The sequence below is a fragment of the Erinaceus europaeus genome, chromosome 9 (genome assembly GCF_950295315.1).
Source record: "Erinaceus europaeus chromosome 9, mEriEur2.1, whole genome shotgun sequence".
Taxonomy (NCBI): Eukaryota; Metazoa; Chordata; class Mammalia; order Eulipotyphla; family Erinaceidae; genus Erinaceus; species Erinaceus europaeus.
Window position 1 is genome coordinate 77,132,586 of NC_080170.1, and position 13,817 is coordinate 77,146,402.

At 40.7% G+C, this 13,817-nt stretch overlaps 1 protein-coding gene across 26 annotated transcripts in view; it reads right to left on the bottom strand.

The window, feature by feature from the left end:
* KALRN (kalirin RhoGEF kinase) overlaps positions 1-13,817 on the bottom strand; it is an 866,834-nt gene that overhangs the window by 257,252 nt on the left and 595,765 nt on the right. For all 26 annotated transcript variants that reach the window (XM_060198227.1, XM_060198226.1, XM_060198224.1 and 23 more), the window contains exon 33: positions 11,679-11,781. In XM_060198227.1, the coding sequence (XP_060054210.1) occupies positions 11,679-11,781 (103 nt within the window). The remainder of the gene's footprint in view (positions 1-11,678; positions 11,782-13,817) is intronic.

Genomic DNA, 13,817 nt, shown 5'->3' on the forward strand with positions numbered 1-13,817 from the left:
ATTTATTTATTCCCTTTTGTTGCCCTTGTTTCATTGTTGTAGTTATTATTGCTGTTGTTATTGATATCATTGTTGGCTAGGACAGAGAGAAATGGAGAGAGGAGGGGAAGACAGAGAAGGGCAGAGAAAGAAAGGCGCCTGCAGACCTGCTTCACCGCTTGTGAGGAGACTCCTCTGCAGGTGGGGAGCCAGGAGCTGGAACCAGGATTCTTACTGGTCCTTGGCTTTGCACCACATGTGCTTAACCCACTGTGCTACTGCCCAACTCCCCAAAAGTAGTTATTTTCAAACCTACACCTGAACATGGATTGTTGAGAAAACTGGGAAAAAAAATCACGATTTGGGATTTAAGTTTTTAAGTGATGGAAATTTCCTACTGTAGAGCATCTACCAAGACTATAGGAAAAATCAAAACTTAGGGTTTCTTTGTAAAGATTTTATTTATTAATGAGAAAGAGAACCAGACACCACTCTGGTACATGTGCTGCCAGGGACTGAACTCGGAACCTCACGCTTTAGAGTCCAGTGCATTATCAACTGTGCCACCTTCCGGACCGCTCAAAACTTAGGATTTGTATGACAATTTTAACTCACTGTGCTGGCAGGCCTAGTAGGCCACTGGGACTCATGATTACACAACGTATGAAGGCAGAGTTCAAATTTCAGATATATCTACTTCAAGCCCAGGTAATAAGGAATATGATTATATACTCCAGATATTCACTTAAAGGTTAAAAAGCATTTTGCCTACTCTGCCACTTGAGGAAGACTGGTCCTGAAATGAGTGCAGACTAGAATGTTCCCAGCTGTGAATGGACTGCAAGCTCAGACTGACAGGGACTCAGAGGTCACATAGGCCCTTGTGCTAAACAGGAGTTATATATAGGCCCTAGCTCAGATTGATGGGGTAAACACTCAATGGTATTTATATACTTTCCTCATACTTTGGAGCTACTATCTGCCCTAATCCAGCTTCCTAGCCCTATTCTAAACTCTAACACTATCTTCCCAGACAATATTTTTAGTCCAACTGCATGTTAGCTATCAGGCTCAGCAAAAATTACTAAAGTCATGGGCCCTTTGGAATATACCTGAAATAGACTTGGTAGCTTTTTCTCACATGAAGACCTCTAATATCATTTGCTCTATTTTCACTTTGGGATCCTGTTTGTTAAACAAAATTTCCTGCTTTATATCTTACCACCTTTCATCCACCAAGGTGTAGATGCTACTATGATGCCATCCTGACTTCCCTGAGCAGATAACCTCACCAATGTGTCCTGGAACCTCACTCCTCTAGAGTCCTACCCCACCAGGGGAAGACAGAAACAGGCTGGGAGTATGGATCAACCTGCCAGCATCCATGTCTAGCAACAAAGCAATAACAGAAGCTAGACCTTCCACCTTCTGCACCCCATAAAGAATTTTGGTCCATACTCCCAGAAGGATAAAGAATAAGGAAGCTTCCAACGGAAGAGAAGGGACACAGAACTCTAGTGGTAGGAACTGTATGGAACTGGATCCTCTGTTGTTTTATGATCTTGTTAATAATTAAATTACTAATAAATTTTTAAAGTATTTTTGTTACTAGTTAGGAAACAACATAAACCTTCTCCTAAAATGAAGTAATTTATGTGCCTCACAAGTCCCACTGACACAAAGGGTGGAGTAACAAGCGCTGAGTAGCCCCATCTGGGAGACCCACTCAATTTTCCTCTGCTTTCATCATAAAACATTTAATGAACTGAGTCTTCAGTGGGTAGTTCAGACACCAAAGCTAAATGCAACACATTGTCATAGGGATATTCTATAGACTGAAGCTTGAATGAATTATCCTGAGAGAAAAAAAGATAATGCACTGATCAGATATTTTTATTGGCTCTGATAGTGGTAAGCCCCACATTTCCTAATGTTTGTTCTTTCTTTGGTGGCAAAACCCAGTGATCAATGAGAACTAACATCTTCGTGAAGCATGCTGCCCCTTCTTTTTTCTTATTTTTCTTGCACAGAGTTCCAGGCAGTCACTCAGTGACCTAGCACACATCTCCTCTGCTCCTGATATACTTTCATACAATATCTTTTTTAGGAGGGCTGGGGGGTAATGCAGAGGTTTAAGCACACAAGGCACAAAGTGCAAGGATCCCAGTTCAAGCCCCCAGCTCCCCACCTGCAGGGGGGTCGTTTCACAAGTGGTGAAACAGGTCTGCAGGTGTCTGTCTTTCGCTTTCCCTCTCTGTCTTCCCTTCCTCTCTCCATTTCTCTCTGCCCTATCCTACTCAACAACTATGACAGCAATAACAACAAAAATAATAACAACAACAATGATAAAACAATAAGGGCAACAAAAGGGAAAAAAGGGAAAGAAAAAAAAAAACCCAAGTTTTTAGTTCTACAAAGTCCCAGGAAGAAGATATGACTCTTTACTGTACGGATGAGGTATTGAAACGATTAAGTGAACAACTCAAAGTTATGCCAATTATAAACAATCAGAGACTGAGTCCATACTGCTCTCAAAACCTAACCCCTTTTGTCTGCAACATTCTATTTTTCTCCTATAGTGGACACCTTCATATCCCACTTAGATCCCCTTTCCAGGCATGGCACCTATTTCCCAGCTCTGAAGTAAAACAACTATTGGCAGCTCACAACTGTTAAGAAAGGCTGGCTCTATTGCCTAAAGATAGGACATTCTCCATTGGCAATTCATGCTCTAGAGCTCTCAGAGGGAATGGATTAGACTGAATTAGGCTCTGGCTCAAGCCTTAGTTCTTTCCTCCAGTGAGCACTGTCTTCCTGTTCTTTTCCTAAGAAGACAACTTCAATAAATCATATGCAGAGAAGTCTTAGTCTTGAACTCTGTGTCTAGGGAATCAACCAAGGATTTTCTTCCAATTTTCTTGCACTCCTTTCTTGCACATGTCTCCATCCCTGTTCTCTGGGATTTGTTTTCTGTTTATGAGTTCATTTAAATGAGAGGATATGTTTTTCTTCTTCTGACATACACACCCACCCTCTTACCAGAGGGCTGCTCAGGCCTGGCTTATAGTGGTGCAGGGCATTGAATCTAGAACTAAAGAGCCTCAGGCATAAAAGTCTTTTGTAATACTAATTTCCACAGGGAAAATCAATTTTCTTTTGTAAAATCAATTTCTAAAGATTTATAATATTTACTTCATAATAGAGATAGTCACAGAAGAGAAGCCAGAATACCACCCTGGTGCATGCGGTGTCTGAATTTGAACCAGGAGACAAGTCCTGTGGACACAGGCATGCAAGTCCTGTGTCCTACTAGTTGAGAAACTTCCCTGGAAAATTATTTATTCTACTCCATGAAAGTTCATCCAATTGCAACATTATCCTACTTTATTTTAGAATAAAAACTGAGTGACTTTTGATCTCTGATGCTATTAGTAAAACATTTCCTTTCTACTACAAGCGAGTTAGGGAATAGCTAGAATTTGTTTTGGTCTTAGCTATTCCTGCCAGTATGTGCTAAAGAGTAATAGGATATCAATATAGTGCATGAATAAGGAGGGCTATAAAAGGCCAATACAGGGCTGTGTCCTTTCTGACTATAACCCTTTTATATATCATCTTGCTACATGTTCCCTTCCAGAATGCAGGCATCAAGACTACCAAGTTCTGATAAACTAAGTGAGGCTCCATAGTCTTCCAGTCTCTGAAGGTTCATACAAACAGGCTGCTCAGCCCCTTGCTATAAACATGTTACAGCAAGATGATAATGAGTGATACTGTAAAATTCTATGATTATTCCCTAGTTGATTCCTCACTAGCTCTAAATTGAGTCATTCTGCACTATCAGTGAAAAAATGTTCTTGGTCATGAATCATTACATTGATTTGACACTCCAGAGCTTAAAAACTGAGTTAGATCTTGAAATTTTATAGATTCTCTAAGCATTTCCCTGCAGTCCTTGCCATTGTTAGCATCTTTTACATCTTAGAGCACAGTAGCTTGCTACTAAAATTCCTTGTTCAAATTCACAATAAACCATGCAATGTTCCAGAAGTGTTTGTTTCCTTATAGTTTTTGCAGAGAATAGCATCTGCAACTCAATTTCAATGTTTCCAGCCAGCCTAAACATATCTAAGAATTCACAGTGATTTTTGGATACAGAGCATCCCAACTAGGAGTGGTTTGTAGTATTTAAGACGACAAGCATTCATTGAGTGTTTCCAGCAAGACTAACTTAGATCGCAAATGCATGCACAGGTACTACCACAGGGCAGATGTCCATTTCTGTACCATTAGCTAAAATTATTCAACAAACAATCCATTGTGTCAAATAAAAAGATACTTCTTCACTGATGCTTCATTTTACTCAGTCTTACTTGACTAGAATTCTGTAATTTGGAATTTCTTTGAAGTGTGGCTTGAGAAGTCCCATGTAGACATGTAAACAAAAGACTCTTCACAGTGAAACACTCTATTCAGAATAGATTGAACAGATTCCTGCACAGGACAGGAAGGCACACAAACCACCAAGTAATGAAGCACATTTATTTGCATAGGTGAAGGGTATGGTAGAACATAATTTGAGTACCAAACTTTGGGGAAACTTCCTAACGCCATTTTCTGATGCACCCTTATTGGCTTTGCTAGTGATTCCACATGGAGGAAGGATTTATAACTTTTTGAAATATTTATTTATTTATTACTTTTTATTGCCCTTATTGTTTTGGTTATTATTGTTATAGATGTCATTGTTGTTGGATAGGTCAGAGAGAAATGGAGAGAGGAGGGGAAGACAGACAGGGGGAGAGAAAGACAGACACCTGCAGACCTGCTTCACTGCTTGTGAAGCGACCTCCCTGCAGGTTGGGAGCCTGGGGCTCAAAACAGGATCCTTACACCGGTCCTTGTGCTTTGCACCACGTGCGCTTAACCCGTTGCGCTACCACCAACTCCCCTAGGATTTATATCTTATGCAAAAAATCCCAGTTCTCTACTATGGAGAAAAGTGATAAAGGGTCCTTTCCAAGAAGAAGAGTCTGACAAGGAGGATTCTGAGTGTATTAAAGGAGTGGGTGAAGAAGGAGTGGTTTGAACACTGTCTGCCCTCAATCTTTTTTCTTTTCTTTCTTTCTTTTTCCCTAAGAGTATGAGTGAAACCACAGAAAGTATGTTAATACAATACTGCTGGGAGATACAGCTTACATACTGCATAAAATATGTCATATTCAGAAAATGCAAGAATGATGGTACAGAACTAAAGAAGAGAAAAACGAATGCTATAAAGTAATCTGACACTCGGGTTACCAAGCCTATATAAAGGTAGTCCATGGAGGTTTAACAAGCCAGAGACAGGAGCTGAATTTACATTAGTTAGATAACATCTGCAGTGTTATGTACTATTCTATCTATATACCCTGGTTTATCACACAATGGAATAAATCCAGAGAATGCAACCAGGACATGGTAGGGTTTTATTTTTATTTTTAAGTGATTTGTATTTGTGATTAACAGTGGTTTATAAGATTATATAAGATTACAGGGTACAGTTCCATACCACATCCACCCACAGAGTAGGATTTTTAAAACATAATGAGCATCTGGAGAAAGTTGTCATAAATAGAAAAGTTAGGGAGAAAAAGAAAACTATCTTCAAATAACTAAAACCTGAGAGACTGCCACTGGCCAAATGTGCAATTTGAGAATTAAAATGAATGCCAGATGGTAGCCATTATAAAATAAATTAACCCATGTGTCAGTGTTAACTTAGATTCCAGGGGTTAGCAAATGGAACGAAGAGTAAAGCTGTTCTGTTTATAGGCAGGTGAGAAGTTATACCCTTTAGGTCTAACATAGAAGGGCTTACTGAAATTAGTTAGCAAATGACGCAACTGCAAGACAGAACATTCAAATAACTGCATAGATTGCTAAATCACTGTATATTCTTACTCATGGTATATAAACTTGCTTTCCCATAAGTAAGAGTGGGAAAAGAATTTTTTTTTTTTGCCTCCAGGGTTATTGCTGGGGCTCAGTCCACTGCTCCTGGATACTAATTCCCCCCCTCCTTTTTGTTGCCCTTCTTTTATTGTTGTTGTTATTATTATTGTTACTGATGTCATTGTTGTTGGATAGGACAGAGAAAAATCGAGAGAGGAGGGAAAGACAGAGAGGGAGAGAGAAAGACACCTACAGACCTGCAGGTGGGGAGCTGGGGGCTTAAACTGGGATCCTTATGTCAGTCTTTGAGCTTGGCGCCAATGTGCGCTTAACCCGCTGCGCTACAATCTGACTCGTGGAAATGAATCTTTACTGGGGTGCCAAATGCATTTTTTATTTAGTCTCCCAGATGAGATAATGTAATCAGTATTGCCTCTGTTTTCCAAACAGGGACATCAGAGCACAGTAATTCATATAACACACAGAATAAGTGTCAGACCTAGGATTTGAAACTAGGGGTGTTTAGACTCCCTCCACTGTACCACACCATCATGAACAAAACACACACAAGGAGTGGAGCCCTAGGGTACTACAGTTGCTTAGGGCTCTCTATCGTGTCCTTTTAATAACTATATTTTCAGAGTCGGGCGGTGGCGCAGTGGGATAAGTACACATGGCGCAAAGCTCAAGGATCCCAGTTCGAGCCCCCGGCTCCCCACCTGGAGGGGAGTCGCTTCACACGCGGTGAAGCAGGTCTGCAGGTGTCTGTCTTTCTCTCCCCCTCTCTGTCTTCCCCTCCTCTCTCCATTTCTCTCTGTCCTATCCAACAACAATGACATCAATAACAACAACAATGTTAAACAAGGGCAACAAAAAGGAAAATAAATCAATATTAAAAATAACTATATTTTCCTCATCTGCCCATTTCCATAGGTCCGTTATTCTATTATTCTGGCTTAGAAGAGGAAGGCTGGGCTCTTTTCTAGAAATCCATTATTAAAATAACTCTAGTCCCTGTGAGGTGCCTCCCAGTCAGCTACAAGTGCTTACTTATATGTTAAATATGGTTCTTTTACCTGAATTAGTTCATTCATTTTTTTTCTGCTCTTCAGAGTCTGTTAACCTCTTCACTAGTCTGTTAACCTAGTCAGTGGAGGGGGGGAAGGAGAGCCGGTAGCATAGTGGGTTAAGCGCACATGGCATGAAGCACAAGGACCGGCACAAGGATCCCGGTTCAAGCCCCTGGCTCCCCACCTGCAGGGGGATCACTTCACAAGTGGTGAAGCAGGTCTGCAGGTGTCTGTCTTTCTCTCCCTCTCTTTGTTTTCTGGTCCTCTCTTGATTTCTCTCTGTCCTATCCAACAACAACAACAACAACAATAACAACAATGATAAATAATAAGGGCAACAAAAGGAAAAAATAGCCCCCAGGAGCACTGGATTTGCAGTGCAGGCACTGATAACCTTGGCAGCAAAAAAAAAAAAAAAGAGGAAATCAGTGGACACCAGTCTCATGGTTTTCTGGTTGTAGTTAGGGGTGAATTTGAATTTTAACATTTATTCAAATATACCAGTTAATTGTTTCAATGATGAATAGAAGTACAGGTTAAAGAAGATATAAATCACTATGCCTTATCACTACTCTTGTTAGAATAGTAAGGGCATTTTAAATTACGGCGTATGGTTACTGTTTTTTCCCTGCTTCTCTCTCTCTCTCTCTCTCTTCCTTCTGTCCTTCCTTCCTTCCTTCCTTCCTTCCTTCCTTCCTTCCTTCCTTCCTTCCTTCCTTCCTTCCTTTTCTCTTCCAGGTTTATCACTGGGGCTTGGTGCCAGCACTATGAATCTACTGCTCCTGGTGCTTTTTTTGTTTGTTTGTTTGTTTCCATTTTGTTGGATAGGACAGAGAGAAATTGAGAGAGGGGGAGACAGAGAGGAAGAGAGAAAGAAGACCTGAAGACCTGCTTTGTTGCTTGTGGAGTGACCACCCTGCAGATGGGGAGCCAGGAGCTCAAACCCAGATCCTTGTGTAGTCCTTGCATTTAGTGCTGTATGTGTTTAACCAGATGCACCACTTCCCGGCTCCCTGGTTACTATTTCTAAGTAATTTTTTTTTCAGGTTTGGTATGTGGATGATAGACTCATTATCTCCCATCTCTCTACTCAATTTTCCCAATTACCCAAAAAAGTAGTGGCAATTAAAGAACCCAACAGGCCAGGTTCTCCAGATAACTAATGGTTTCTCCTTGGAGGAAAACAAGTTCCTTTAGCATATCAAATATTATATTTATTTGATTGTTTTTATAGCACCTGTTTTAATTGCTTTTCAATGTTGGAATTCTCTAAGCTCAGGGGTACTGATGCCTCTACACCTCTGCCACCAATTTCTTAAACATCCCTGTGTGTTGTGTGCTAAGGATAACACAGTAAAATAGACAAATATAATCTCTGCCCCATCAGTGCTGAACAGCCTAGCTAAAAACACAGACATGACACAAAAGTACACATATAGGAATTGACACTCAAAAAATATTCCACATCTTTCTATAATATCCAGCACAGAGTTGGTACATGGAAGGTGCTTTTCCAGAAAGATGTGACTAATGCTTTTGCAGAATGGGCAGACTAACCAGCTAAATTGATATTAGCGTTGAGAGTTCAGAACTTTGGGCATTTAGAGGGGAACCCTCCCTACCCCACACAAAACAATGAATTAGGTTACGTGAGTTCTAGTAATTCCATTAACAACTAGAACTTCCTGGGGGTGAGTTGCTTAGTCTTTCTGGGCATCAGTTTCTGTACTTATAGAACAGTATGTACGCACCGGGATTCCTCAGATGTCTGCTTTCAGAAGTGTTCTAATTTAGAATCATTTACCTTGCCAGGAGATAAGGAATGGCTAAAACCAAGGGTTTCCTAAGAATAAAGGCTCTAGTACAAGTATTTGAGTGAGGGCTGCCAGGAAGATGGAGCAATAGCTGGAAGGAATAAATTCCCTAGATCATGAAACTAATAGGCCATCTGAACATTGTACTTTATTTACCTCCCACTGCGTGTTTAAAGAGGAATACTTTTATTCTTAGGACATTCTAGGTGATATTTCTAAATAACGAATAAGAGAAGAAAGGAAAGTATAGAAACAATTTTCTCTGTATGGTTTTGCAAATAAAAGAAATAAAAACAAAGCCTTCCATCAACTGTGGTAATAAAAAAAAAATGGTTCAGAAACTTGTGATCAGATAGAAATACACTGAAAGTTCCTGAATACTATCCTGGGGTATTATTATAGCAACTTAGTTCCATGAGTTTAGAAGGTTTAGGGGCATAGTCCTTTTTTTTCCCCCAGTAAGAAAAAAATTAGGAAAAATTCTAACAAATTCAGGTAATCTTTTTTTTCCTTCTAACTTACACACAAGGTATAAAACTAAAATGAAGCAAGGATGCCACTCATTGCTTGAGATTGGAAGAATAGGCCAAAATACTAGGTGTAGACAAAGACAAATTGAAGTCAAATAGTCTTTGAAAAGTCATACTCTCATTAATAAAATTGCGAAGATGTAGCAAAATATCACCTCCTTCTGACTCTAGGGTAAGCAAATGAGGGGTAGGGTTGGAGGCAAAAGCAGCTGAATTTAGCCTGAGCATATGTACTACTACTTGGATACCTTTTACCCAGGAGAGGTCTTTACTTGTACATACTTATTCAAAATGTGAAAGAGCAAGTAACCAGACTTTCTCACATAACTACAAGTGGTTTCATGTACCACTTCTTAGTTCTCTGTCCTCAGAAGCAAGAGTCTCAACCATCTGGCCCACAGAAGTTTCCATTAGAATTCTCCAATCTTTTAAACAGCAACTCTGTAGAATTTCCAAATCAAGGGTTTTAGTATAACTTTGAGATGAGCTACATTCAAATTATTGTAAATATAAGCCAGTTGTAGCCACTAAAGTCTCAGGAGACTATTCCAGTCTCAACCTGCCTGTGGTCCAGGCTCTCAGAAGGCAGAATGGCCCAAGCATCCTAGATGGGGCACCTCAGAAGGTGGGGAGACCTGGATTCACTCACTAGTTTCTCTTGCTACTTTGCTGAGTTCCCACAATGTGAAGGGTTTGGCTGAATAGTCTATCCCTTGAAATACGATCTCCTTATGAACTTCATACTGACTCACTGTAGACTATTGTGTACTTGTGCTTTCAGGTATATATTTTGCCCTAATTTATGGATACATGTGAACATATGCCCTATCTCTTGGGACCTGGTCTATATCTAGGTTTTGGGACTTTGTTAGGAAGTGAACCACCTGGAATGGAATTAGAGAATCCTATGAAAGGAAAGGTCTCACACGTGTAATGAGGCTGAAGAGCTGATACCCTCATCACCTGTTTCCTATTATATTTACCTCACTCCCAAGCTATCTTTATCAAAGCAAGGACTGCAAAAGCTGAATAAGGGTAAGAAACTGGCAAACTTTAACAATGACTCTTTAGTCACTATCAGGCCACCCCATCAGCTGGCGCCCTAGTCAGGGAGTCTTGAGATTCCCAAACAGACATGATAGGCCTAGATCTCGAATAAATCCTTATCTCTGTTGTTACTGGTCATCTCTGTCAGGAACAACAAAACAGACCCCTTTCTGGGCCCCCATAGGACCTTGCCCTCAACTTGGATCAACAATGGTAGAGAATGTTCCATCCTCCAAAGGGAGGCTGGACAACATACTCTATGCTACACCTGAGGAAGATGGGTCCTGATATTGGGTAGCTTGGTATGTTCCTACTCATGATTACAGAATGTAAGCTCAGATCTACAGGGATGCAGAGGTCACATAGGCTTCTAAGCTGAATATGGGCCCCAGATCACATCAAATCAATGGGGTTTACAGTCAACAATATTTATACACCTTTCCCATATTAGGGACCTACTCTCTTCCCTGATCCAGCTTTCTGGTCCTTTTTCCAGCCATGACATCATCTCCCCAGACAATAACTAGGATCCAACTGCATATCAGATTTCAGGCTCAGGGAAAAAAAACAAAAACCTAGTATAGCCACAGGCCCTTTGGAATATAACTAAAATATGCCTACTAGCTATCTACAGATTGGAGACCGCCCCTCCCCAAACTCTTCACCTGCATTATTCCAGCCTTTAGTTTCATGATTAGTCAACAATTTGTTTGGTTTTATATGTTAACTCTCTTTTCAGCTACCAGGTTCCAGATGCTACCATCATGCCAACCACACTTCCCTGAACAGACAACCCTGCCAGTGTGTCCTGGAGCTCCAATTCACCAGAGCCCTACCCCACTAGGGGAAGAACGAGGCAGGCTGGGAGTATGGATAGACCTGTCAATGCCCATGTTCAGTGGCTAAGCAATTACAGAAGCCAGACCTTCTATCTTCTGTATCCCACAATGACCTTGGGTCCATACTCCCAGAGGGTTAAAGAATAGGAAAGCTATCAAAAAAGGGAATAGGATACAGAGTTCTGGTGGTGGGAACTGTGTGGAGTTGTACTCCTCTTATCCTATGGTTTTGTCAGTATTTCCTTTTTATAAATAAATAAAAAATAAAAATAAAAAAAAGAAATACGATCTCCATACTGTGACATACCAACTCCAGCCCTGTTTTCCCCTCCTTTGGCTGGGATAGAGAGACAAACAACTCCTGATATTAGACTCCACAGCAGGATAAAGTCACCCAAAGTATTTGCACTCCTGGTTAAGCTAAAAAGAAATCTTGGAGAAAAGAAGGTTGGGACAGTGTCCTACCTTGTCACTGTCCACTGTGTTCTGAGATGTTCTAGAGGCAATGGAGATGGTGTCTGGCTGGCTGCTCCCATCTCCCTGGCTGTCACCATCCTCCACTCCATCCCTGTGGGAAGAAGAGAGAAAAAAAAATAGGGGTGGGGGTGGGGGGGAACCCTGTGGGTTTAGAGCATACATGGATTTCCAGCTGGGCTCGTAGGGCAGAACCTCAGCACTTTTTAGTGTGGATTTGTCTAAAATTATCCCACAAAAGGGAGCAGCTCTATATTATTTCCACTAATGCCATCTCTTGCACTTAGTATATCCATAATCACTATGTTGATAAATGAACACAAAATGGCCTCTTTCTCATAGTTCTTCCAGCTCATGCTTCAGTGGTGGTGGGAGGGTGAATTTTAAAAAGCTAAGAAAATGGGTCTATTAATAAGCAGCAGAAAAAGGCATCTACTTCTTAGAACCTCTGGGATCCCAGAATTCAAGGTATTCAAATAGACTGCACATGGTACTAGAATAGTAGTTGGTTCATAATTAGCTTATAAAGAAAACAGAACCATAACATTCTTTTCTTTTATCTTAGCTCTTCTTTTTGACATGCTTCTTCTGTTCAAGTAAAGGTAGTAAGATTTTTTTCCCAGGAAGACTGATAAGTTCTGATTTTAGATCCTTAAATTCCTAAGCATGGAGGAGGAGTTTATTGCCTTCATTTGATGAGCATTGGATCGACCTTCCCGTGGTGCATCCCGTGAGTACCCATTCATTGGGGAAACTGACGATCCTTCCTAGCTGACTGAATCCACATGGATCCCAGTCACTTTCAAAGCCATTAACTGGCTACGGAAGAAGGGCAAACGCTAGAAGAAGAAGATTGATTTCATGTTTATTTATAATGATTTACGGTCAACCCAGAAGATAAAGGCATCTTCAAAAGACAGAAGGATGGATAGTCAGAGATCTCACAGCAGTGTTAGAGCCAGCTGTGCATCTGGCAATCTCAGAACACAATCTCCTGAGAGCACTTTTGGCATTGGGACTTACTCTTGCGCCCATGGACTACATGGCTGCCCACTCAAATATTTCTTCAAATTTCCACCTTTAGAATCATGTGCTGATCCTGTACTGAGCACACATTCAGGGCCAAAGAGGAGAAACTACCTGTGAACTGATGAAGACTGAATGGTCTGTCAAGGAAAACTGAAGGAGATGTGGGGTAAAGGCTGGCTACATTAGTGCAGGAAATGATAGCTAATTTCCATGCAGCCTTTCTGAAAGTCCTACCTTCTGATATAGCTTATAGAGATATAATGACATTAGTGGAAAGGGGGAACTCATGGCCTAAGAACGTTACCACTGGGTAAAATACCCATATATTGAAGCCACCTGGCAATCTAAAGAGTGCAGGTGAATATGTATGTGCATGTGAGGTACACATGTGCATAGATGAATATAAATACAGTGTCTGCTCATCATAAAAAGTGTTTTTTCCCACTCTCACTCCAGCACTTGTGGGCTTTGGAAATGCCAACTTTTTTAATAATATAAGCCACACATTTGTGGGAGGGAGAGTCTGCTGTAAAAAGAATTGTGTGATGCATTTCAAAACCAAAAATATAAGATTTTAGATCATCTGTTGTTTTGGTTGATCTGGGCCACTGAACCCCACCATTTGTAGATATTTAAAAGTTGGCTGTACTTATGGCTTCCCACTATTCTGGCCGATTGCAGACCCTTCTGGTCCTTTCCAGATGAAGCTAGTTCTGAGGGATGTGTGGGCCATATCCAGGAGTGTAGGTGGCAGTCACCAAGCCAATCTACTCCTCCATAAACTCTGTCTCCATTTAGGGAGCCAAGCTAATGAAATAACAGACTATTCTTTGTAGAGTGTAGCCATGGATTCTCACCCTCTCATCATAGAAAAATGACAATGAAAAGGTGATATTATTTCCAAGATATATCCTTCCCATGTTCTAGAAATGCTCAAACTCTCCTACTATAGGAAAATGGGGTTCTTTCCCAAAGTATCCATAGCCAACCTCAGATGCATTATTTCCCACCTCTATGGTCCTGGACATTGTATTTCTAGCTATTTCTCTTCTATCCTCTTAATTGAGGTAGGAGTAATGAAACTGGGTATATCTCTAGTAC